The sequence below is a fragment of the Miscanthus floridulus genome, chromosome 3, assembly GCF_019320115.1.
Source record: "Miscanthus floridulus cultivar M001 chromosome 3, ASM1932011v1, whole genome shotgun sequence".
Taxonomy (NCBI): Eukaryota; Viridiplantae; Streptophyta; class Magnoliopsida; order Poales; family Poaceae; genus Miscanthus; species Miscanthus floridulus.
In genome coordinates, this window is record NC_089582.1 from 54,896,182 (window position 1) to 54,922,596 (window position 26,415).

The 26,415-nt window shown below is 42.5% G+C and overlaps 2 protein-coding genes across 5 annotated transcripts; both read right to left on the minus strand.

Annotated features, from left to right (window-relative positions):
- Positions 1 to 11,171: 11,171 nt before the first annotated feature.
- On the minus strand, positions 11,172 to 13,911 carry LOC136545756 (chromatin-remodeling ATPase INO80-like). Of its 4 annotated transcripts, XM_066537737.1 has the most exons (7): positions 13,800 to 13,911; positions 13,594 to 13,696; positions 13,404 to 13,433; positions 13,249 to 13,305; positions 13,081 to 13,152; positions 12,256 to 13,010; positions 11,172 to 11,869 (listed from the first exon to the last, which is right to left on the minus strand). In XM_066537737.1, the coding sequence occupies exons 6-7, from the start codon at positions 12,960 to 12,962 to the stop codon at positions 11,593 to 11,595; spliced, it is 984 nt and encodes a 327-aa protein (XP_066393834.1). In that variant the 5' UTR covers positions 12,963 to 13,010; positions 13,081 to 13,152; positions 13,249 to 13,305; positions 13,404 to 13,433; positions 13,594 to 13,696; positions 13,800 to 13,911; the 3' UTR covers positions 11,172 to 11,592. The 4 variants fall into 4 exon arrangements, with proteins under 4 accessions (XP_066393834.1, XP_066393833.1, XP_066393835.1 ...); XM_066537736.1 differs by lacking the exon at positions 13,404 to 13,433; XM_066537738.1 differs by lacking the exons at positions 13,081 to 13,152; positions 13,249 to 13,305; positions 13,404 to 13,433 and having other exon boundaries at positions 12,256 to 13,004.
- A 4,432-nt stretch (positions 13,912 to 18,343) lies between these two features.
- Positions 18,344 to 24,256, minus strand: LOC136545758 (tropinone reductase-like 3). The gene is made up of 6 exons (XM_066537739.1): positions 24,030 to 24,256; positions 23,782 to 23,898; positions 20,713 to 20,847; positions 20,506 to 20,631; positions 19,361 to 19,462; positions 18,344 to 18,697 (listed from the first exon to the last, which is right to left on the minus strand). Exons 1-6 carry the CDS (start codon positions 24,159 to 24,161, stop codon positions 18,548 to 18,550), a joined length of 762 nt encoding a protein of 253 aa, XP_066393836.1. The 5' UTR covers positions 24,162 to 24,256; the 3' UTR covers positions 18,344 to 18,547.
- Between the last annotated feature and the right edge of the window lie 2,159 nt (positions 24,257 to 26,415).

A 26,415-nucleotide genomic window follows, 5' to 3' on the forward strand; every position in this document is an offset into this window, starting at 1 on the left:
AGCCTGCATATCCTTGGAGTTTTTCCCTTTCATCAGTTAAGTCTTGTTGAGTACCTTTATACTCAGGGTTTGTTAAACCCTTGTTACAGGAGGAAAGCTAGTAGTAGAGAAGTTTGTTGTGCACCCTTGGGCAGGGTGAATCTCCTTTGAGTATTGTATTAAGTGGTACTGATCATGCTACACCACTGCCTAGTTGGCTAAAACTAATGAATTGTAATACCTTAATGAATGATTTGTAAACTTATGGTTAATAAGACTTTCACTATTTATTTTGATGTAATTATTTAAACTATTATAATACTGCAATGTCTTCTATAATGTATCCTACTCAGAAAGATAAAGTGGAGGATTCAGGTTTCTCGAGGACACCCGATAGACTACCGGGATTGTGTGGCTTACTTGTGATACAATCAGAAGTCTGTGAGACAATGATGGGCACATGTGGGCCATATAATTTGGGCGGTTTTGCCACATTGCATCCCCTTTACATGAGCTTGTATTTACTTTCATATACATTGTGCTTGTGTAGTTGCTCTTGTAATTAGTTAGCTTGTGTAGCTTGCTAGTTACCTTCTTGCTTGTGTAGCATAGAAGTAGCTCCCTTGTGTGACTAATTGGGTTTGAGTAACCTTGTTAGTCACATTGCTTAGTTTTTGTAGCTAAGTAATTTGCGCTCTCTAATTTAGCATTAGTTACCTTGTTATTGAGCATTGCTAGTGAGCTTAGGCTTTGTGCTTTTGCATACTAGTTGTGTAGGAGCTCCCCCGTGCTTGAAGTACTAGCGACATAGGTTTGTGTGACCTTGCTCCTAGAATTGGTTAGGTGTGCTCTAGCTAGCCCGGCACCTTTGTTGCCTATTTAGGATGTTTATAAGGTGCTTGTGAACTTAGATAGAGGGGTGTAGACTTGGCTAGACTAATAGTTTTAATTCTGCATTTGTTTTGGTTAGCCGGCACGATTAAATTTAGAAAAGACTATTCACCCTCTAGTCCGCCATCTCAACCCTACACATGGTATCAGAGCTTGGTCTCTCTTTTGTGGTCTTCATCGACCCGAGAGGATGGCGATTAGTGGGCTAGATAATTGTGACATAAATTTTTATGGCACACACTTTGCATGGTGGAAAAATCACATGCTTGATCATTTTCATGCAAAGGGACCTAAGTTTTTGTGGATGGTTATGAATGGCATTTCTCATGTGCTAGATCATAAAAATCTCACCAAAGCTCAAAGGGTTCTCTTTGAACTTAATGCACATGCTTATTGCTTTATAATGGATGCTTTGAGTTTGGAGATTTATTATAGGGTGGATTGCAAAGGAACCGCCCATGAGTTGTGCGAGGCAATCAACCGCCTCTATGGTGATTCATCCACATGTGAAGATGGCAAAGTCAAGGAGGATGATCCCAAGGAGGAAACACATGAGTGTGTCGAGCATGACCACAATTTGGTGATTGTGGAAGATTGCTCCACCTCATGGTCAAGTGATAATGATGATGATGTATCTACCACAAGTTCACTTGGCAAGGTTGATGATGATGCCACAAGTGATGCAATTGATGATAATACTCCATGCATACTTGTCGATGATGATTTATGCTCAGAATATGAGAGTGATGCTTCTACAAGCCCATCCACTACACCACATTGCTTCATGTCACAAGGTGACACCAAGGTATCTAATGCTAATGTGGTTGATCATATTGATTTATATGATGAGCTTGTTAGTAGACTTACTAGCATGACCATGTCTTAAGAAAATGAGAAAGCCAAAACATTGAAATTGGAAAATAAAAACTCATTTCTAAAGAATTCATGTGAAGATCATAAGCACTTACTTGATGTTCTTAAATCTTCACATGATGAGCTAAAATTGACTCATGAGAAGCTTCTTTGTGTCTCATGGAGAATTATTAGAACAACATATTTCTCTCATTAAAGCATTTTCAAAGAAACTTAAAAATAATGAGAGCTCATCATATGGGTCAAATGATCAATCACACATTGTTGCTAACCCTTGTGATGTAGGCAAGAATCATGTATCCACCTCTTGTGATGATTTATTAGATATGCCATGTTCTTCACATATAGATGTTTGTTCTACTTCTATGTCTTGTGAGACTAACCTTTTGAAGGAGAATAATGAGCTCAAAAGAGAAGTGAAGAAATTGAGCAACAAGTTAGAGAGGTGCTACAACCCAAAAGTCACTTTTGAGCATATGTTGAAGACTCAAAGAAACTTTAGTGACAAGAGTGGCCTTGGCTTCAACAAGAGCATGACAAAGGGCGAAAGAAAAAGAGAAAGAAAGTTGAAGAAGCAAGAACTAAAGAGGCTATCTCATTTCATGTGCTTCAAATGCCATGAAGTGGGACATCTTGCAAATGGGTGCCTGAATGAGGAAAAGCTCAAATTGAAGAAAGAAGAAGAGAGGCTAAAGCATGTCAAATGCTTCAAGTACCGCACATGGGGTCATCTCACCTCTATGTGCCCAACCAAGCAATTGGTGAAGCAACAAGAAGAGCCTCAACCAAAGCCACATGATGAGAAAGAGAATACACCCAAGACCAAATCAAGATCGACCATGAAGATGGTGGTGACTTGATGAAGAAGAAGAAGAAAACAAGAAGGGTTGGAAGATCAAGGCATCCAATGCTTGATCAAGATGCCAAGATGATGAGCAAGACTCAAGATGAGAAGAAGGTGTATGCTCACATCAAATGCTTCAAGTGTGAAGATATGAGACACTTTGCCTCGAGGTGTCCTACCAAGCTTGAGAAGAAGGCTCAAGCAATTCTCAAGAGGCAAGGCAATGAGAAGCAATACATGAGCAAGGAAGAAAAGGTTCTAACCAAGAGAAATTGCTACTCATGCCAGGAAAGGGGACACATAGCAAATTCATGTCCCTTAGGTAACACTCCTAAGCCTATTTCATGCAAATATTATGCTTAGGAAGGATAGCAATGGTGCCTCATTAATTGTAATTGCAAAACATCCCGCTACACATACTAAGGCTTTGCCTAAGTATGTTGCACCTAACTTGAAAGGACCTAAACTTGTTTGGGTACCATCAAAAAGTGGATGATTGTTTGTAGGTACCATCGGCATTGGAGACTTGGTTCAAATGATATTCATCTAGTTGACCATATAGTTGAGCTAAGTATTGCAAAAGTGATGATCATTATCCCAATACCATGACAAGTTAGTGAAGTCCAAATGTGCTACAACATACAAGTGCAAGATCAAAGTTGTGGTGATTTATTCGGTGCTTGCATACATCTGAGTTGAAGTTTACAAATTGGATGATCATGAGCTAACCAAGGTATATCTCTAGTTGATCTCATTCATTTGGAAGTGTATAAGATGTTTGAATTGGATATACACATGTTGCTTGCATATAAGATGTTTGAATGGATAAATTGATTAGTAATCAAGTTTGAATTGATTTGAGTTGGATAAGTTCATGAGATGATTTTTAGTAAGTGTATTGAATGGATTATGTCTTGTGAAAGTATTCAAACAAGTTAGTTTTAAGTTTGATTCACATTTGATAAAGAATAGCTCAAGTATTGAAATCTGTCCCATATTGTAAAATCTGAGTGAGCTGTGATCTTAGCCATGTTTGAGTGATAAAATCTATTTGGATTGGCTTGAAATTTGGCATGCATGCTCTAGACTTATAGTATTAAGTTCTGTATAAATTTCATGAGAAATTGATAAGAATTGCTTCGGTTTTAGAGTGGATGTTGTCAGCTATAGTGCAGCAGTTTTCAGCATGTAGCAGTGGTGGAAGAATTGAAATCTGGTAGCAATTTAGAAGTCAAATGAAGCTCAAATTTTTACATCTACTAGATGACTTAGTCAAGCACATCTCCACCAAATTTTGTGGCAAATTGGATCTGTACATTAGGAGATATGGATTTTTAATTGAAGGGTACAAAATCTGCCTGAAAAGTGACACTTATTGGATTGATTTGGAGTAACTTTGATTGAAAGGTCTTCAAGTTGAAAACATGTGTATAAGTGGTTGAGGTACCTAAGTTTGTTTTTGAGATGAGCTAGAATCATGTCAAGCAAAGAGTGCAAAGTCATTTGATTGTGGAGTGTACTTGGCACATATTTGGCACTCAAATTGAAAGATCAAGATCAAACTCAAGATGAAGATGGAGTTTAAGTTCTAGTGACAATTGGAAATCATTTGATAGAAAGAAAAGGACTTAAACAAGTAGAAAGAAAAGGACTTAAAGAAAGATTCAAGGTTTATCATCCAATTAAGTCCATCACTTGGATCAATCAAATCAAGACGTTTCAAGTGAGTGTCAAGAATGGTTTTTTAGAGAGAGGTCACTTCTACCGAGTGTAGGGACTTGCTGCCTTTTGTAGGTAAACCAAGTGTGGTACTTAGAAGGCTAACATGGAAGTGGTGATCTAAGGGACATTTGAGATACTTAGTTGAAGCAATCAAAAGGGTTGATCTAGAAAGCAACACCCAAAAGAGAGCTAGCCATGATAATTCAAGTGGTACTCACATATGATGCTCTCATGCAAGCAATGATAAATGATGAAGCCAACCACAACAAGAAAGTGCACTTGATCATAAGTGGTTCTCATTTCATATGGGTGGAGAATGGATTTCATTATTGATGATTGGTCTTCACCAAGCTTATAATTGGACTTCACATTGCTATTTCGGAGCTAAATTAGAAACTAATGACTATCCTCTACTCCAAGATAGCAAATGCATCATTGTAATGTGCATGATCATTTTTATCCCTTACTAGTATGCGGTTAGTGCATATAGTACATGCTTATAGGATCATGCATGACAAATGAAAAACTTTAAATTCATAGCCTACCACTATTGCTTGAATAATTAGTTGAATCTAGTGGTAGTATATGAGTTTGTTCATGAGCTAGTGAACTCAAGTACTTGATCTAATTTGTATTGCCAACAAGTGACAAGTACAACCTCGATAACATAACCACTTAGTGTGTGTGAAGAAGCTCAAAGAGGGTTCAAACCAGACTTGGAAGCTTTGGCAAACCAATTTAGCTCATGTCAACAATAGAAGCTCATGATGATGACTAGTGTTCAAGAAATGGTTATAATTGACAAATCCTACAATGAGTGGTACCATGATTGTTCTTACATGTGGTATACCTAGATTATCACACAAGTAACAAGTGCAATTCATACAAGTGGTATCTAGCACATCATATGGTGGTTCCACAAGTGATCCTCAACTTTAAGTGATCATCAAGTGAAACAAGTTCCCTCACCCACAAGAGTTCAAGATTATCAAATGGATAACCCATACTATGACATAGGGGAAGGTGACCCACCAATTAGTATCAAGGTCAAAGATCCTACATGAGGTGTCATTCCAACATATGTGGTGTTGTCCATCAAAAAATGCAAGATTCAAGTGTCAACCATCTACCCCAATGCAATCCTTTGTATCAATAAGAAGCACACCTTTTATGGAAATTGATGACAAAGGGGGAGAAGTTGGAACAAAGATATGTAAATGCATCATGGGTAGAGGTAGAAGTTGGACATGGACAAGGAGGGAACAATATTGAAGAATGGAGAAGGATCAAAATTCTTGGCCAAGAGAAGCACACAAGTAGGGGGAGCAAGCTCATGAACTTGATTGGTTGCATTTGATATGTGCATATTCATGTGCTTGCTTGCATATGCATAAGTTTTAAATTTGAAATGCATGCTTGTGTGGTGTATGCTAGTTGTAGAACTTGAATGATGATTTAAAAACTAACATGCATAGGATGATAGCTAGACACTTGAATTGTTTTATAAGTGGTATTAGAACCTTGCTTCTAATGTTGATCTTATGAGGTATCTAGTTCTTTGTCTTTTCAAGTGATATCTAGCTAACAATGGTGCTAAGGATAACCTTAAAGGTGCAACTCCGATTGGTATCACGCTTTAAAGGTTTATTCCATACATCTTAGCATCATTTGGTAGTAATTACTCTCCCACAATCCTAATCCATGCATATGTGCAAGCTTAGAACCAAACTCGATGGCACATATGTAGGGGGAGCTAGTGCTACCAATTTGGGTTTGTGGTACTTGTCCAAAATTATTTACACATGGTAAAATTGCCTAGGCAAGCAACATGAATCAAAAAGAGCTTAATTTCCATACCTTTATAGAGTTGTCATCAATTACCAAAAAAGAAGCGATTGAAATGTCCTTGTTTGGTTTTGGTAATTGAGTGACAACCTTAGGTGGACTAATGTGTTTAAATGTGAGATACACAGGTGATTAGTCCATAGGTACATGTGTATGAGCAATACATGCCATGGAGGTGAAATGGCTTGGATTTGTTGCCAAGCTCACACATGTGATGAAGGAGCTCATTGCATATGAGACTTGACATTGAGTCATGTGACTAAGGTGGATAAGATCAAGACAAGACTTGGCTTGATGGACCGGTTGCAAGCGTGAAGGACAAGTTGGAGGCTTTGAAGTGATAGACCGCGTGGTGGTGAAGCTTAAGCAAGACTTAGCGCCGATGGATGAAGGCAACAGTGAAAAGCAAGTGAGGTCAAGATCGATAAACCAACAAGGTCACGTGATGATATGAAGTGGATCATATCATTTCTTGATCAAGGTTGGTGCGTGTGTTACATCAACATTGGAGGAGATGGAATAGAATGCGCAAGGCAAAGGTATAACCTATAGGGCATTTCATTTCACCGGTCATAGGTGTGTAGAGAACTTTATGATCGGGTTTAGGATAGATGGTCGTACTATCAAGAGGGGCAAACTTGTTTGCATATCGGTCATCTAGTGCCACTCGAGTGATCTAACTTTGCATTGTTGCTAGGATCGAGTGGCATGGTGAATTAAGTGGTTAACTCCTTAAAATGTTTGTGAAATGCTAACACACATACACATGGTGGGGTACACTTGGTGGTGTTGGCACATTTGCAAAGGAGACGAAGTTGGAGTTGGAATGGATCAACTCGATGAAGAAATGGAGAAGTGAGAAGGTCACTGGGATGACCTGACGCGGTCCATGAAGGGACCGGACATGTCCAGTGCTTGGCCCTAGGCTCGGCTGCTCAGGCTAAGGCGACTAGACTCTGCCCCTTGGCAGAGACCGGATGTGACGTTCTATTGTTCCTCGGCTGAAAACGTGAAGCAGAGAGGACTGGACATAGGTGAGAGTCCAGTCATGAATGACCTGACACGTCCAATCGATGTTGGGAGCTCTCAGTGTGGTTTTTGACCATGACCGGACGCTGGCTAGGTCGCGTCTGGTCATGGTGAGGAAGGCGCATTTAATCCTGCTTCGGTGCGGCGTTGGAACGTGAGTGAGTGATGATCGGACTCAACGATGGTGTGTTTGGTCATCTACAGGGGAGCATCCGGTCATCACTTAATTGTTGGCCCGCGCAGGTGACCATTGGGAATCAATGCATGGTGTTGAATCACGGTGGACATGTGGCCGCATCCTGTGGATTGGACGGTGGCTAGGGCGTGTCGGGTCACTGACCTACGCGTCCGGTCGCCCTAAATTTTACCTAGTGAAGGGGTATAATGGCTCCATTCACTTGGGGGCTATAAAACCAAGCACTAGTCGGCCTTGGGCTAGTTCTTGAGCACCCTCACACCTATGTGGCTTGTGTAGGAGTGCTTGGATTGCCTCTAACTCACTTGTGCTTGCAAGAGTGTGAATCGATTGCGAGTGAGTGATTCTAGTGCGAGTGCATTGTGAGATTACATCGAGTGGCACTAGGTGATCAAGTTGCAAGCCGGTGGTGCTTGTTACTCTTGGAGGTGGCCACCTCCTAGATGGCTTGGTGGTGAGTTCTCCATCATGAAGCATGCAAGAAGATTGTGCAGTGCTCTAGAGAAGGATTTGTGAGGGGTATCATGCTCACCCCATGGGAGCCGCGAAGAGCAACACTAGTAGAGTATATCATTGAGCTACCCTCACTTGGTTCATGGGGTTCTTGTGACACCCAACGTGTGGGCTTGGTGTGCTGCCAATTAGCCGCCAAAGCACCAAGTGAACGGTCGACACAACGGGGACTAGCGTGTTGGCAAGCACGTGAACCTCGAGATAAAAATCACTGTGTCATCCTTGTCTTCCCATTGGTTTGCATCCCCTTTACATGAGCTTGTATTTACTTTCATATACATTGTGCTTGTGTAGTTGCTCTTGTAATTAGTTAGCTTGTGTAGCTTGCTAGTTACCTTCTTGCTTGTGTAGCATAAAAGTAGCTCCCTTGCATGACTAATTTCGTTTGAGTAACCTTGTTAGTCACATTGCTTAGTTTGGGTAGCTAAGTAATTTGTGCTCTCTCTAATTTGGCATTAGTTGCCTTGTTATTGAGCATTGCTAGTGAGCTTGGGCTTTGTGCTTTTGCATACTAGTTGTGTAGGAGCTCCCCCGTGCTTGAAGTACTAGTGGCATAGGTTTATGTGATATTGCTCCTAGAATTGGTTAGGTGAACTCTAGCTAGCCCATCACCTTTGTTGCCTAATTAGGATCTTTATAAGGTGCTTGTGAACTTAGATAGAGGGGTGTAGACTTGGCTAGACCGATAGTTTTAATTCCACATTTGTTTTGGTTAGCCGGCGTGATTAAATTTAGAAAGGACTATTTAACCCCCCCCCCTCTAGTCCGCCATCTCGACCCTACATCAAGCAAACAGTTGTACTAGTAATTAGCTCAAGAGTAGAGAGGCAAATCAATGAGGGCAAGAGACACACCTGATTTACCCCAAGATTTGATTGCTTGCCAGCAATCTATGTCCCTGTTGAGGCGAGTCCTGGGTCCACCACTCCTCTACAAGCCTAGCAAACCCTCAAGCTTGGTCCTCGACATGGGAACTACTTGTTTTTGAGTCGGTTGGTCAAACAAGGCACTCCAACAAGCCTCTTCATTCCACTAGTGGTTGCTCTTGCAATTTCCACAAGGATGAGCACCAAGCCTCTCACAAATCAATTGATCAGAGCCCCCACACAATCATCAAGTGGTGTTCAACAATCCACAATAGCTACAAGCCATCTAGGTGGTGACAACCACCAAAAGAGTAACAATGAAACCTCAGCCATCACGCTTCTCTAGTGCCACAAAATGCTACATAACTCTCAAAGCAATACACTAGACCACTCCTAATCTCATCCAAATACAATCTCAAGTATGATAATGTGAGTGGAGTGTGTTCTTGAGCTCTAAAGATGTGTAATTATCAACCAAGGGTGCCAAGAGAGCTAAAATGGCCGCACACCCCAATATTTATAGAGCCCCCAAGAGACTAGCTATTATACACCTTTATTGAACAGTTTGCGTGCCCCTGGAAAAATTCGATGACCACCAGATGAATAATAGTCAGACCCAATGGCTATATTTAGACAATCACTAGCCGTTGTACTAGCGCTTTCTCTAGTGATCTCCCACAACAAGCACCTCAGAAATCTAGTCCCTAACGACCCGTGTCGTGAGGAAAATTTTGGTGTAGTCAAAGAATTTCCACCTTCCTTCGGTGATCCTTTGGTGACACCACTAGATAAATACGATGGGTCTGAGAGCCTTCTAGAGAATGTTCTAGGAGGCACCGAAAACTTCCGGTGACCCCCAGCCACCAACAATGGAGAAAAGGTGACGCCTTTTTAAATCTTTTGCGCATCAACGATCACCACCACATGTAACCCAAAGGAGCCTAAGCTCTAGAGGTGTTGCCCTGGGGCACCAGAGAAATCTAGTGACCACCCAGTCAACACACCAAAAATTAGAAACATATGGGGTAAAGGATGGAGCCTTTTCTTCGGCGATCCTAAGGGCCTGGCACCAGATAAATTCGGTGACTAAAAACCCTGCAAATAGACACTCTCTCAAACATCTTTTCAAATGTGCTAACTCCTAAATGTGTTCCATTGAACACCAACACCTTTAAGCATTAAATTAGCCTTTTCAAAATATTTTCACTTGCTTTCTCACCACATCACTAGGTCTAATGCACATGCATTATTAGTCATCACCTTGTGGAACTAGATAACCATAGTCGCTTTAGAGTTCCCCTCTTAATAATATGACTATCTATCCTAAACCCGTGTACCCGATCATGCATTCTATTGCACCTTGCCGGCAAAACAAAGCCCTATTGATATACATTTGCTTTCAGGCTTGTTTTCATCTCTATTTCTCTTCTTTGTGTTGAGCACTTGCACCATGGTTATGATCATCTACACCATCTCCTAGCCTTGATCAACTCCTTCATGTGAACCTAGCTCAATCATCTTTATTGAAAGCATTGGTCCACTAGTTGTCACTCAATTAACAAAAACAAACTAGAGCTTTCAGCTAGGTAGGTAAGCACCCTAGGATGACGAGTCCTACTAGTTCCGCTCTATGAGTTGAACAACAAGTAAAAGCACAAGAGTAGAGAACTCAAACCATATAAAGGGATGACACAAGATATATCATGTGGTTTAGTGACTTGCCGGTCACTTAAGTCCATGTTGAGGTGATCCCAAGGATCACCATTCCTCTACAAGCTCAACAACCCCTTAAGCTTGGCACCTACGCGAGTGCTTGTCCATGAGCTAACTCAATAACTAGGTGGTTCTCAAAGCCTCGATTCCACTAAAGTTTCTCTTTGCCTTTGTAGCGAGGATGAGCACAAGAGCCCCTCACAATCACCTTTATTGCACCTCACAGTTTGCAATTGAGTGCTTCGGCGGAGTATCACTGCTCCAAGCCATCTAAGTGGCGGCAGCAATCAAGAGTAACAAGAAATCCGTGGTCATACCAATCACTAGTGCCACTAGATGCTATCTCTCAACACAAATGTACTAGATCACTCCAATCTCACAACAAATGCAATCTCTAGGAAGTTTTTGTGAGTGGAGAGGTTTCTTAAACTCTAATGGGTGTGCAAGTCTGCAAGGAAGTCTAAGGGTTCTAAAAGAACCGGCCACATCCTCTAATTATACACCCACCAAAAAAACTAGTCGTTACCCATTCATTTAATGTGGGCACTCACCGGAGAGCTCCAGTGCACCACCAAAGCTTTCCAACAGTCATATCAACGGATCTCAAAACTAGCCTGCCCTACATAAATGCTTGTTTTCTTGAATCGGTGGCCTAAGGTCGATTTTGAAAACCATCCACAAAAGTATATTTTGACTGTCCTTGAAAATTGTTTGTATAGTATTGGTTTAAAAACTGCGTGCAAATTGAGGAGAAATAAAGTGTAATAGCACCATATTCTCTCTTGCTAGTAGCTACCGTCACATTTTAACAAAATAAAATTACTAGTGTATACATATACTATTGTTGTAATCTACACAACTCAGAGCAAGTAATTTGGTTGACTGTTGTTTCCATTAACATATTTTGCTGATCAGAACCAACCCAGTTACTAGCAAATCCCATAGATGGTTGACTTTAGCCTGTTACTCCATCCAGTCTTCTGCTACTTCGGAAACTCAACAAATCCTATGGAGGTCTTATTTAGATGCACGTGTATTCACCTTAATCTACATGTGTTGGAGTGAGATAGAATGGAACTTAGTTTAATTTCACTTCAAGGCCAGAGAGGGAACTGCATCCCTCAGCAACAGAATGGACAGCATGAACAGCGAGGAAACCATTTTGTCGCGGCTGGTGGTTGTGGTGTTGATTCTGGTGCCGGTGCCGGTGCCGGTGTTTGTTCTGGAGCTGGGGCCTGGGCTGGGGCTTGCTCAGCTTCCAGTGCCTTGTCTTCAACTGTCGGTGCTTCCTGGTCAACAAGAGGCTCTGCCTGCTGTGATAGCTGCGATGTGCTTTGCCGGGCAAGCTCAGGAGGGTCGTCTTTCAGGGATTCACTAGACCTCACTTCACCTGCCAATCTGAAGAAATTGCAGATAATTAGGAATGAATACGTAACACCTTAGATTCAGAAAACATTGGTTGAATCTTTCACCAATGCAAGCACATATTGACAGTCTAATTATTACTATAATCCGCTCTTTAGCGATGCTAACTGAACTTTATATGCAGATACTCTATTTAGTATAAGAGAGTGTTTTTTCTGCTCTACTAGGAAAGACTGAATATAAAAGATATATCCTTTTTTTTAAAAAAAAAAGACACTTATTACAGTACTTGTCAATATTCAGTTATTAACTATCTCATGTGTGAAAACACTCCATTTATGATGTCCTGATGAAATAGCTCAAACTTTGAGAACTTGTATATAGTAAATCTTGAGGGATGGAATGCAGAGAGGCCATACATTGGGAACGCGAAGCTTGTTGTGCTAGCATCAGACCGGTGGGACAAGCTATTGTTATAATCAGTATTGTCATCGCCATCGCCCCCAACCCTGGTAGCAGGCTTCACTTTAGCATCGGCCTGTACAGTTGCCACCTCACTTCTCATTGGGCTAGAGCTAGGGCTCAGCCTTGGCAACGGCGGCAGTGGCGCCAATGGGTCATTAGGGTTGCCCAGTTCACCTGATTTGCCATACAAGAAGAAATGATCCTTTGAGAAGCTCGCATTCCCGGCACTGATGCTAAAGAGAGATTCATTTGATGTCACACTCCAGTCTGTTGGTGATTTCGATTTTGACCTCCGGAAAACAGATGACGGGATCCTTTTGGGGTCTGGACACTCATCCGGTGCCCTAGATATGGCCTGGACTGGTGGTGACTGCTTTGGGTCAGTGGGGGCATGACTTGAAGGATGCGAAGAGGAACTGCTCTGTTTTCTAATATCTGAGATTGCTGCATTATCAGCAAACGATAATGTGCTGCCTAGTGTTGGACCCTCTATCTGAAAAAAATCATCCTCGTCTAAGTTTTCTGATGAATTGGAAGACGAGGAGCTTGATTCCTTCTTGTCAAGCTTATCTGCTGGTGTTCCGTTATCGGTTTCGGCAGGGGTAACAGAAGGACTGGTGCTCACTTGTCCATGATTTTGGTCTTCCTGCTGATGGGCCATTGTTTGGTGTCAAGAGAGCTTTCTGTGATCTATCTTTGCTGACTGTTCCTGGGGAATGAAACAAACATAAACTCAAATCTCCTGCCAACAAGATTATTGATTATAAATCTTAACATACTGCGAGTGTGAGCTTCTAGCTGTAACTGCAGCATCTCTTTCCACTGATGTCAGTCTGTTCTGTTGTCTATTCCTATGCAGTTGAATAAGCAAGCTCAAATAATTCTATTGGAAGAAGACAGAAAATTTTTACAACAAAACACAAACATCTTAGTTCTTGAAAATGTACCAGGCATGTCATGTATTTTTGTTTCCTGTTGTGAACCAAAAACTTGTGGAAAAATTGCTGTAGACATATTCAAAGAATCACAAGTACTATGAGAGTCATACTTCATCACTTGGAAAAGTCTTACAAAATTAGAGAATCAATCAAGAAAGCCACACTTTTCATGGTTTCAGGTTTCTTCTTGTTTTCTGGGGAAAAAAAACAATACAGTTTCACAAACCCTTGTGAATAGGTTCCAAAAGAAAAGTGAAACGAACAAAAAAAAAAGATGCAAATGGCAGTGAATATTGCATATTAGAAAGAACATTCAACTTTTTAATTTGATCGCAGAAACAGAAAATGGCTTACCACATTTGGAAGAAGCATTCAATTTACATGGCCAGCGATAGCCAAGTATTTCTTTATCTTTTTCCCTTCCCCCAGATCAATCAATCTACACAGCAAGTTTAAGCTATAGGGAAATTAAAACAATATTTCCTAAGAAATCAAATGAAAAGGAAACAAGAATGCTCATAACGTAAACTATCAAGGATCACAACATCATGTTTAATTACCTCTTGAGGCCCTACAATACTCGATCGGCTCAGTTTCCAAGCCTTCTTTTTGTTTCGAAATTTTTAGTGACACACAAAAGACGCAACGAAGAAACAAAAGTTTGGAACAAGAGAAGATCAGATCCACAAAATGAAATGTGTGAAAGGAAGCTACATGCAAATATGGAATGGTTGGTTTAAGTGGGATACTGTCACCCACACATTCCCATCCGAAGATCTTGCATGAACACAATATTCTGTTGTCATTTTCCTTTTTGTTATGTAATAAGAAGCAATGCTGGAGAGAGTAGGTACAGGACACTATTATTAGTCTCCCATTTATAAAAAAAATTATTGCCAGCTTTTGCATAAATGCGTGCTGATTCGTAGAAGTACCTGCATTGTCTAAAATTGTCATGATTTAGAAAAAAAAAACAGTAAAACCCTTTTTGGATGCAAAGTATTTTTGAAATATTGACGAAATATTATGGTTTTACAAAATACTTTGGTTTTTAAAAGCTACTGGGTGTTTGCAACTGAAACCATTGTTTTGTCAAAACTCTAGTCATTTTGGAGCTTTAGAAACTCCACTCATGACCTTTTTTTTCTAAACCACGGTTCTGTGTCTATTTGACTTATAAAACCACAGATTTTTTATACTACAGTTTTTTATCATCCAAACTTCAAAGGTTGAAAACCTGCGCAATGATTCTCAGACATAGGATTTTGATGGCCTGGGGTCGGATTCATGCCTGGATGAAAAGCTATCTAATAACAGACATCAAAAGCCCTAAAGTTTAAATGTAACTTAAGTTTTTTCTTAGCTTACGATGGTTCGAGCGGGATCCCAGCACTACCACTGCCACACCTCTTCCTTCCCTCCTCTATCGAAAATTCTCTGGTGAGGGCGTCCGTCCAGGCATACCCGTCCGGACAGCCTATTCTTGGGCTTGCGCAATCATCGGGCCCAACAGGCCTGCTCCGCTCCACCTAATTGTTTCACGGTTTCTCGAAAAGACATCGACATTTCCTTTCCCCACCGACGCATGCGACCGCCGCTGGCGCATCCATCGCGCCGCTCGCCCGTAGCTCGCCTTCTCCGGCCGCCGCGGCCTTCTTCAGCATGGGTGCGCTGCACCCAGCCATCATCCCACGCTCCTCCACACCCCGCGTCGCGCCCCCATCCACCTTGCGCCATCACGACCGTGGCGTGCACCGCGGCCGACCGAAGACACCGCGGTAGGAAGGGAAGGCTTGCGCCTGGGTGTACGCTGGGTAGCTCTCGACGCCCCCTAACCTGAGCTTGCTGGCTACCGTAGTTCCCCACCATGTAGGCCGTGGTCGCTGGTGACACTGTGTTTCAGTGTTTCAGACTTATGTTTCAAGTGTTTCATCTAGATGTTGCAAAAGTAGATCTGGGATGTTGCATATGTTGCAATGACAATATACGCATATTGCAAGCCTATGTTTCCGGTGTTTTCAGACGTATGTTTCAAGTGTTCCATCTGGATGTTGTATATGTTGCTATGGCTCTATCCGCATGTTTCAAGCGTGTGTTTCAAGTGTTTCATATGTTTCATACTTATGTTGCAACTGTTTTTATCTGAATGTTGCAAAAGTAGATTTGGATGTCATATGTTGCTATTGCTGTACACGCATGTTTCAAGTGTTTCATATATTTCAGATGTATATTGCAGATGTTTCATCTAGATGTTTCAAAAGTAGTTCGGGATGTTACACGGCGTCGGTGGATCACGGACAGCGGCCTGGCGCAGCCGCCTGCTGCTGTTGGGGCGCAGCCATGGGCCAACCCACGTGGGTGCGGGGTGGGCGTTGGGCGCGCGGTCCTGCGACGGATGAGGGCGCTGGGCGGGATGTGGACGTGGGGGCATGGGGCGGGATGTGGACGTAGGCAGGGTGTGGGACAAGATGCGGGCGGGGAGCTGCCTCCGGACGTCTAGGCGCTAGGCCTTCGCTCCTCTGTCGACCTCACCACTGCCAGAGCGTGCCACCGGAAATTAACTGAAACTTTCAGTACAACCCTTTAAGAGGAGCCACGTTTTAAAACTGCATCAATGTCTAAATTCGAAGTACAGTTTTAACACCTTTAAAAAATTTAACATGATGAATCGGTGATTCTGAAAATAAAAAATCTGACAACAGTTAATTTTGCTAGAATTACATAAATCAATTACTGAGATGCCAGTACGATTGTACAATATTAACTGAAACTTTCAATACAGCCCTTTAAGAGAAGCCACGTTTTAAAACTGCATCGATGCCTGAATTCGAAGTACAGTTTTAACGCCTTCAAAAAATTTAACATGATGAAATAAAAATCATAAGGAAGCCAAATGACATTAGGCTTCGATGGATGCTGGATTTTTGGGACAAACCCCCAGATCCATGGAGATTCCAAGTTCTAGAAGGAAGACAAAACAGGAGAAGTGTTAGGGTTTCGAGTACCTAGGTACTAATGGATTGGGCTGCCATTAGAGGAGCAGTCATGGATCTTAACGAACTCACATGAGCCACCAAGGATCCTGTCGCCCTTGCATGAGCGGCCATGGATCCAGCCACCCTAGCCCTAGGCGCTGACTGTGTTGCGCCCCTGCCGCCACGGACGCCGAACCCTAGCGCCGTCGTCACCGGAGGGGAAACAACACAAGGGAAAAAGTGAGGTCAGGGCAGCAGCTGCTGCGTCGTCACCAGGCGCAGGGCCTCCATAGGCCCCCACTGCTTGCAGATCTTAGAAGATGAATGTGGTGGAGAGGGTTCGTATCGAGAGGCGAGGAGGAACCGAGGAGGGAGACAGAGAAATAGGAGCCCACAGGCTCTCTATATGGCCACGGACGCGAGCCTTCGATCTGCTAACTGGGTTTCATACAAATTTTGGGTCCGCGACAGCTCTCTATGTCACATACCAATGCATTTGTAGGTACAGCTCGTATCACTAATCATCTTTATTGTGCTATTTGTAGGGACGGCTGCTGTACTGGAGCTTGAGCACGTCAGTGTAGGGGGCGGCTCCAATGCTAGCCACCCCTAAAAAAGTCCCGTTGCTGCAAATTATTTTTTACGTAGTGGTGTGCATGTCTACAAGGTCGTATGGGGTGTGGTGATGGTTGGTGTTGCCATGTCGGTGGCAGTTGGCCACGGACGGGGCACACGATGGTCGTTTGGGCATGTCCTTGTTGTGCACGAACACGGCCAGTTCTGAATTATGTTCATGATGATACTTTGTGCAGTCTAGTTTGTGCTTTCATTGAGTCTTTTTCGCCTGTAACTCTATCCCAGTATACTGTCGTCATTTATACTCCCTCTGTCCTCTAATATAAGGTGTTTTTAGTTATTCGAAGTCAAGCCATCCTAAGTCGGATCATATCTGCAACATCATAGCTAAATTATGAAAATATGTTTCGTCATGTATCTAAACTCTAAAGAGCTCATTTGATATTGTACATATAGTATGTCTTTTATACACCAAACTTAGGATGGTTTGACTTAAGTCAACTGAAAGTCCATTATATGTTACGAAAATACCCTCGTCAGGGCGTCAGATCGTCCGGACGGTCGTGTTCACGGGCCACCACACTAGCCCAATAGTCATATCCTCTTGTCCACTTGCCTCCAACCTTATCTTGCTATCTTCATTCTCCAGAAGGCTCTCCACCGTAGCGTCGCAATCATGCGACCATGCTCCACACGCGAAGCTCCATCGCTGAGTTTGAAGAAACGGAGGGCGACTCTGCTTTGGTTGTCGCCCCATCGCGCCCCCTGGCCGGTCCGCTCCATGGCTATGGTGTCCCTTGGCTGTTCCGCCGACGACGCGAAGCTCCATCACCGGGCTCGAAGAAACGGAGGGCGGCTCCGTTCCGACTGCCGCGCTCGATGGCTATTGTGCCCCCTGGCTGGTCACTCCACTACACCGGCGAGCTCTACACTGGTAAACTCCACACACCGACGAGCCTCCATTGCCAAGCAGCAAGGAGATGTTGCGCTGAAAGCACATGTTACAAACATATGTTTCAGAGGTATGTTGCATGTGTTTCTTATCGGTACTGCAAAAGTAGATTGGTATGTTGCAAAAGTAAATCAGGATGTTGCACATATTGCAATGGCTATGAACGTATGTTTCAAGTGTATGTTCCAATTTTTTTATCTGTACCAGATGTATATTGCAAGTGTTTTCATCTAGATGTTGTAAAAATAGATTTGGATGTTGTATATACTTGCATGTTACAAGCGTATATTTCAAGTGTTTCATACGTCTAAGTGTTTCATCTGGATGTTGCATATATTTTGCAATGATTTTCAAGTGTTTTCAGACGTTTTCGCAAGTGTTTCAAACGCTCGTTTCAAATATTTTATTTGTCTTCTTTTGTATGTTGCAACTATTGCATCTGGATGTTTCAAAAATTATTGCACATGTGATGCACGTGAAAAACAGCTAGCAGCACGGGCCTGCTGCTGGGGCATTTGCTTGGGAGCCTGACGCGATAAGTCGCTCGCTCGCTTGCGGACACCGTTCAGACGCTAGCACCCCGAATCGGACATCCGAGAGCTAGCAAGTCGGTATATGTTATGATGGGGGCTCAAGTCACACTGCAATCCAATTTAACGAAAGTAGCCCTTAGCACAACCCGGGGCTTCATAGCGAACTATTACTATTACAATGTATAGTTGTTATACCATCTAAGTGCCTTGGCCTAGCGGCAATCGGCACCAGTACACATTATTAGCCAAGTCAATGTAAACTTCAGCCAGATTTACAGCCTAGATTGTGTCCCTCCAGCAACAACAATTGTTTCAGCTGTAATGTATGATGCATCGTCAGATGCCAGGAATGCGGCAGCCGCAGCCATGTCCTCCACAGTACCCAATCTCCTAAGCTTGCTCCTCTCGTTAAGCTCTTTCCTCTGCAGAATGATTTAGGTTAGGTACATGCATTTGAATGGAAGGAATAATAAGCTGGATGAAGTCTTGAAAGGAATAGGTGTGAGTCAGTTTTTGTGCCAATATAATATGACATTCTAGGCAGGAACCTCAGAGACTATCTTAAAGTTTTGTGCCTAGGTATCATAGGTAATAACCCCCTTAACACCGGCACATGGATAATGTCATCTAATTTAAATACCCCCTTCTAAACCATCCTTTCTAGCAAGCCATTTCTAGCTTTTGAAACATGGAAATGAAATAGACAGTAGAAAAGAAACATGCTAATATTAAAGATCACATCTGACGTTTAGCAATCAGATAATATGCAACAATTAAATCAGACATCAGACAAGGAAAATGTTTGAAGGCAATAACAAAAATTGAAGTTCAGATCAGGGTAGCCTTCACTTGGCACAATAGAGCATTCAAAAGTTGGTTTAGTGCATTTTGAATTGTGTTTCCATATATTTTATTTTCCCTCTAAATAAACTATGATCCACATAGGCATTAAAGAATATATAGAACAATGAATTTTTTAGGATAACAAGGAAACATTATAACAGTGTCAAATGTTTCCTTTTTCGTTAACCAATCATTGAAATATATGAATACAAACTATGCAAGTGAAGACAGAAATCACTTACAATGCTCTCATTTTCTGTGAGGAAACTAGCAAACCGTGTAGGAACAAAACCAGGGGCTATACAGTTAACACGAGTATTGGGTCCCATCTCACCAGCAAGAGCCTAAAAGGTAAAGATCAATAGCTCAGTAATAAAGTAAAAAAATAGTTTGCCAGGTTAGAGCATCTCCAAGAGTACCTAAAACACACTCCTAATCTTAGATTTTTAGAAATATTAGAAAAAAAAACTATCTCCAACAACTCCTAATAGTACCTCCCAATCTTTTAGCATTTGGGAAAAAATCCCTCTTTGCACGTAAAGTTACGCGGACTCCGGTCGCGCGAATCCCCTGCGTTCCGGTTTCTCCGACGATCTTCTTCTCCTTCACCGTGCCTCGCGAGGCTACTCGCGCTGCGGCTCCTAGCTTGGCCGCGTGGCCGCAGCATCCTCTGCTCGTTGCGCCGCTGCGGATCCTGCTCGCCGGCGCGCTCGTCGTGGCTCCAAAGCTCGATCGCGCGGCCCTCCGCTCGCCCGCATCGGTGCGGCTGCCGCCGGCCGCGCGGCCCGCTGCTTGCCCGCACCGATGCAGCCGCCGCCGCGCCCTAGGCTCCGCGTCGTGGCTTGCCGCCCTCCCCGAGGGTCCGCACGATCTCATACCTTCCCAGCAACGACTCCCACGTGCACTCCGGCCCCGCCCGCTCGCCGTTCACCATTCACAAACGCACGCGCGCTGGATTGCCTAGAGAGTTCGTGAATCTCTATCTCTCTCGCTCGCTGGAGCTGCCGATCGAGCTGGGCTCTGAGATGGAACCGGCCAGCTGAGGAATGGAAGGGCAGGCTGTACGTGCCTGTTCTCATAAAGAAGATGATCGTATTTACGAAAATGCCATTGAATGATTGGAATATGTTTTTGAAATATGTTTTTAGGAGTGAATTATTAGAAACTCTTGGAGATGGCCTTATTTATTCCTTCCAAAAAAATTTAGGAGTTGGAAAACACCATCTTTTTAGGAGAAAAATATTAGGTACTCTAAAAAAATCGTGCAAGACTCCACCAATGCCCAAGGCCACTGGAAAATGATAAAGTGAAAAATGGCTACTGACGAACAAAAATCGGTTACAGCAAACAAAGTGAAAAATGAAAAAAAAAACAGATAAACATATACCTTTGTGAGACCAAAGAGAGCAGTCTTTGTGACACCATACATTGTCAATCCTTGTTCTGGATTGTAACCAGCAATTGAAGAAATAATAATCACAGATGACCCCTTCCGTAGGTGGGGAGCAGCATCCTGAAAAACATTTGGTAGAGGAAGAGAATGATGTCAACTTTATTGGTACAGAATGTAAAGTAGGTGGGAGACTTTGCTCACCTGAAGAAGTAGGATAGAAGCCTTGACGTTAATATCCCACAGCTTATCGAGAACAGCCTCTTTCATTTCAAGTATGCCATCTACAGTAGGATTTGCAGCAGCGTTGGAGACAAGAATATCAATGTGCCCAAAGCTCTGCAACAATACAATCAGTTGATTACTACTACAAGAATCGCCACATCCTCAAATGCCTTACAGTTACAGTATCTAAGACATGAACAGAAACTAAAACACTGTACAACATGCTCAACGAAACAAGTGATTTGAGATAATGAAAAAGGTACACCTTAGACACAAACGAATAAGACAAGGTATGATCCCTGTGTGTCGAAATATTAACAAAATAAATGTAAGTTCAGCTAGCCATCAACCTGAATGTTACAAGATGAACAGATAAAAAGAGAAATGACACAATCTTTTGGCTTCAAACTTTAACATGATAAAGATATGCCACATTACTGTTCATTGGCTTGGAAAGCTATTGACTCAGCTAATAAAAATGTGTTATACTCATCATTGAAACTCCAGTAGATATTTTTATTACTGAGGTTGTCTTAGTTCTTCATTTCATAAAAAAAAAAAATTCTACTCTAGTGCCATTATTTGCACTTCTGCACAAACAGATTTCACTATTACCTAACTTAAAGCTGCTATCAATGCCTGCGTTTTACCAACAATGAATCCATGTTTCCTAGTTCAGGCAATCCCACTGCACTGAGAAATGGATTAAGCAAACATCGCATAGTCATGTAGCAGAAATAAAGGTGGTCTAGGGTACAGAGATCTAATCTGCACCTGTTTTCCTTGCCATGCTTGCTAGGCAAGGATGGAGATTACTCATGAATCCTGAATCCCTTTGTGCTCAAGTATTGAGAGCTAAATATTTTCCTGATGGTCAGATTTTGAAGGTGAAAGAGAAACCTGGGATCTCTTACTCTTGAAGAAATATTGTCAATTGTGCGAGAGTTGCAGGCGTTGAAATCTGGCCTAATCTAGAGAGTTGGTGATGGCCTACAAATTGATATATGGGTGGATCCTTGGATCCCAGAGGGAGTCATGCGAAGGCCAGTAACACCAAGAGGTAACAGTCCTAAACAAAGTATTTGACCTCACAGATCCAATCATCAGGGCCTAGGACACTAGTCTTATTCAGGACATTTTTCTAGGAGGAGGAAGTGAACATTTTGGCTATTCTTGTCCGTTGCGAAAGCGATGATACAGTAGCCTGGCATTTTGATACCAAAGGGATCTTTTTCGGTCAAATCGGCTTACCATGTCCTTGAGGATCAGAGAGAAAGGGCGTACCCAGTGCAGAGAGCTCCCGCTCTGTGCGGGGTCTGGGGAAGGGTGCCAGTGGCAAGCCTTACCCTCGCCTGTGCAATGCGAGGAGACCGCGACTCGAACCCGGGACCTTCCGGTCACAGGCGGTAAGACTCTACCGCTTGCACCAGGCCCGCCCTTCGAGGATCAGAGAGAAAGGCAGGCTCGAAAACAAAAAGGTCAATCCTCACCAGGAAGTGAAGAACTAAAACTTCTAATATGGAGAGAACTATGGAATTTACATTGTGCTCCAAAGGTCAAACAATTTTTGTAGCACCTAGCCCATAACAGTCTTCCGCTACAAACAAACACAAACAGGAGAGGAATGTTGATAGATACCCGTTGCCGTGTATGTATAAGATTTGATGAAGATGGGCGACATTGCTTACAATAATGCAAACTGGTAAGGAGGTGTTGGAGACAACTACAATTGGAGAATACTCGTCTGGAGCTGCTTCATTTGGAGTTTCCTTATGCTGTTGTCAAATAAATTTTATAGATGGAAGAGCAACATTGACTGGAGATGATCTTACTCTTATGGAACTGGTGGAATGAGAGAAACAAGATGTCATGTGCTGGGCCTCAGAATTCGCAAGCATGCAAATGGGCTAGGTGAGGGGCCTCTCGGTCCATGCGACCAAAGGATCAGCACTACAAGGAGAGTAGCTGCAATAGCAAAGGGATCATCAACAAACATGAACCAAAAGGTTGCAGCCTCTTCTCCCTCTCCTCGTTTTCTCTCTAATCCCCTTCCCCCGATGCTCTCCCTGTTATCCCCTTCCCCTGTTGTTGTAGAGTCTTTACCTCTAGTTCTCCAATTTACTCCAAATTGTATCTCGAATACTCTTGTATACAGTGAGATTTGGTTATGAATCCATGGTTGCTTGAAGTTGATCTGTGCATCCAGCAGGAGAATCAAGCAGGTTCGCAACACATGATTAACGCTGGAGAACTTGCAAGATCCTATGAAGAGGTGATTCATAGGAGCAGAAGCATGGTTGCAGAGACCAACTACTTACATCAGGAGAAGGAGCCAAAGCCTCGAAAGCCTAGTTTGCGCTGGTGTCCTCCACTGTACCAAGAGATAAAACTGAATATTGATGGAGCCTTCAACAGTGCTAGTAAACACAGGTGGGTGGGGCTTCATTTTACGTGACCACCGTGGTGTTGGGTACTTGGGTTAGTAATTGGAGCGGGAAAGATTCAGTAGTACATGATGCTCTTTGTGCTGAAGCAGAAGCTTACAGGGTTGCACTACAGGCGCTGCTGACTTTTTTGAATTTCGCATACCAATGTTGAAACAGATTCAACTATGCTTGTGACAGCCCTGAAGTCAAGAATCTATGATCTCACCCCAGGAGGCACCCTCTTCACTATCTCGCGGCATCTGATCGCAACTAGTTTTACTAGAGTGTATATCTCCTTTAGTCCTTTGCTTCTCGTTCATGTAATACTTGTGCTCACAGTTTAACTCATTTGGGCGTGAATTGGGATCCTGGTCAGTCTGCGGTTTGGACTGACCGCCTCCCAAGAGTTTGTAATGAGTCTTGTGGCCTGTCATCTCACTGGGCATGTAGAGTAATAAAGCTACGGATTAATGACAAAACAAAACAGCCAGATTTCCTGATGCACATGTACTCCAAACTTAATTCTAGGCTCCCCGTAAGGCCTGATGGGATAGCATCATAGCAAAGCAACAAGAGGAATCTGAGAATGTAATGTAACCCATCTGAAAGACTGAGCTCTGACCTTGACGGCCGTCTCGATGAGACTCTTGCGCTGCTGTGCGTCGGAGACGTGGCAGACGGCGCCCACCGCGGTGATACCCTTGGCCCTGAGCCCCTCCACCGCCTCGTTCACGTTCTTCTGCAACGCCCCACGAATCGATCCACAGAAACCCCCCAATCAGAACGAGCAGCAAGGGAAATCCCAAAGCGAGGACAGCAAGCAAGGAGGGTAGAAGGAAGAAACGACAAGATTTGCCGGCTCAGCTGGACCTGCTTGCGGGAGGAGATGACGACGGCGGCGCCCTCCAGGCCGAGGCGCTCGGCGATGGCGAGGCCGATCCCCTGCGTGGACGCCGTCACGACGGCCACCTTCCCCTCCAGACGCCGGCACTTGACATCCATCACCGCGCAGGCCGACCTTCAACTTCAAGGTCGCTCTCGTCCTCTCAAGTCCCAAACACGCCCAAACTTGCTGCTGGAGTGCTGGTACGGAATAGCCCCGTACAGCAAAGCGTGTATGCTTTGGTTCCTGGATTCTTGGGACAAGAGTAGACAGGTCCATCAAGAAAACGGTGGGACCGAGGCAAGGATGGAAATCTTATGAAATCGAATCATATTTTAATTCGAATTTGAATATGAACACATTTTTAGTATGAATACAAAACAGGTGTCTTGGACTCGGATTTTTATTTACATATTTACTCAATTCAACTCAAAGAGCATATTGTTAAATTCAACGTACATGAACAGAATTTTACTACTAATTTTATCAAAACCAAAGTGAATAAAATCAAAGTACAGTTCTAATAATCTCTAATATCAAAGTAAACTGAATTATAATAGATAATATTTTAATAAAATAATAGGTCAAGTTAAGAAATTCAAATAAAAATAATAGACAACAACAAGTAGCCATTTTGCTGCTGTACAGCCGAGACGGACAGTAATAGAATTTCCCACAAAACAGGAGTACTCTGTTCGTCTAGAATTTCTATATATAGGACGAATTAGCGTTCAGTTAAAATTACCTATGCACATCTATTTATTATGGACGTGTAGCTCAGTTGGCTAGCAGGTTATTCGGCAGGGCTAAAAAAATAAGCTAAAATATTATTCTGGTTGATTATTGTAAGGAGAAAATATTGTTCTGTCCGGAAATACTGTGAGTGCGCTGGTCAGCCCAGCCCCAGGCAGCCAGCCAGCTGAACACGCCCTAGGTTCCTTGTGGTGGAATCTATCCACCCGAATTCAAGTTTTCGACTTGGTATAAGTACTCATATTTTTCTGTATTTATTTCAGGATTTAACGACGTTGTGCTTTCAGTAATAGGTGATGTTTCTGTCGACAGCAAGGCACCTGTGGTGACTTCGTCAATCTCGAGATCTGTCAGTGTAGTCTTTCGAAAGTGTTCATAAGGGTTGACAGCGAGGCGCTCATGATGACTTCGTCAATCTCAAGATCTGCCAGTGCAGTCTTTCGAAGGTACTCATAGAGGTAAAATCTACGTGTATTCGTTTATAGGAGTCAGTGTGCGTGCGTTGTGAACGCCTGTGTGTCAGTATTGTGTAATAAAAAAAAGGCCAAATCACCGGCTGACTCGGATTTTAGCCGATGCTGACGAGAGAGGAATTCAAATATCATTCTCGCTACCGACGTGAGAATCACTAGTCTATTTGTTTGTACCGAGGCAAGCTGGCCCACCACGTGAAGCTTTACCTCTACCGGTGAGTGGGGAAAGATGAAAAAAAAACTGACGCGTGGGGTTCAAGTTCTTTGATAAATGTGTAACCAAATAGAGCAATGAATTTTTATGTCATACTGTCGACGATGTGGAAACCAAATGCTAGCAAGCTAGCTCTACTGTTTGGGACGCCCTAAGTTGATCTATATTGCATGTTAACCGTAATCTCAAGCTGGTATGTATCCGGTCTAGATCCAAAACCTAAAACATTGATTGTTTAGATAAATTTTAAATCCTAAAATATCAAGTTTTCAAGGACCGAGAGAGTAGTAGCTAAGAGCATCTTCAAGAGTTTTTTAAAGTTCACACTCTAAATCATCATTTAAATGAAAAATCATTTTTTTTATCTTTCTCCTCTCCAATAATTTTTCTATATCTTGTATGCTAGAGAGTGTCATTCTCGTTTTCTATCATTGTGTAATGAGAAATCCGAATTAGAATATGGCTATATCTAGATAACTAAATAAAAAAGTTGTTGGAGGGTATTTTTTTATCAAAATCTTTATTCTTAACAATTAGGAGGAAATAGAGTGTGTCTTGGAGTTGCTCTAATAGGTAACAGCTAATAGCATCTCCAAGAGACTCTTTATATCTTTTCTAATTACAGGAATGAAGATTTTGGTGAAGAAATACCCTCCACCAACCTCTTCAATTGGATATCCAAATATAGATATCCTCTATTCCAGATTTCCCGCTAGGCAAAGATAGAGAGTAAGAATGGTTCTTTAGACTGTGCACAAGATATAGAAAAATTGTTGCAGGATATAAAGATATAGAAAACGTTTTTTTACTCAAAATGGCTCTCCAAATGATTTTAGTGAGTATATTTTAGATAGACTCTGGGAGATGCTCTAAGAGTCTCTCCAATAACTTCTTTATTTGGTTATACAAATCTAGCCATTTCTATTCCGAATT

Excerpts from the sequence above, each read along its gene's own strand:
- LOC136545756 (XM_066537738.1), bottom strand. The coding sequence starts at position 12,962 with ATGGCCCATCAGCAGGAAGACCAAAATCATGGACAAGTGAGCACCAGT. Across the intron at positions 11,870-12,255 it reads ACAAGCTTCGCGTTCCCAAT|ATTGGCAGGTGAAGTGAGGT; the intron begins GTATGGCCTCTC and ends CAATTTCTTCAG.
- LOC136545758 (XM_066537739.1), bottom strand. The coding sequence starts at position 24,161 with ATGGATGTCAAGTGCCGGCGTCTGGAGGGGAAGGTGGCCGTCGTGACG. Across the intron at positions 20,848-23,781 it reads TCATCGAGACGGCCGTCAAG|AGCTTTGGGCACATTGATAT; the intron begins GTCAGAGCTCAG and ends GTATTGTTGCAG. Across the intron at positions 18,698-19,360 it reads TCACAGAAAATGAGAGCATT|AGGAAAGAGCTTAACGAGAG; the intron begins GTAAGTGATTTC and ends ATCATTCTGCAG.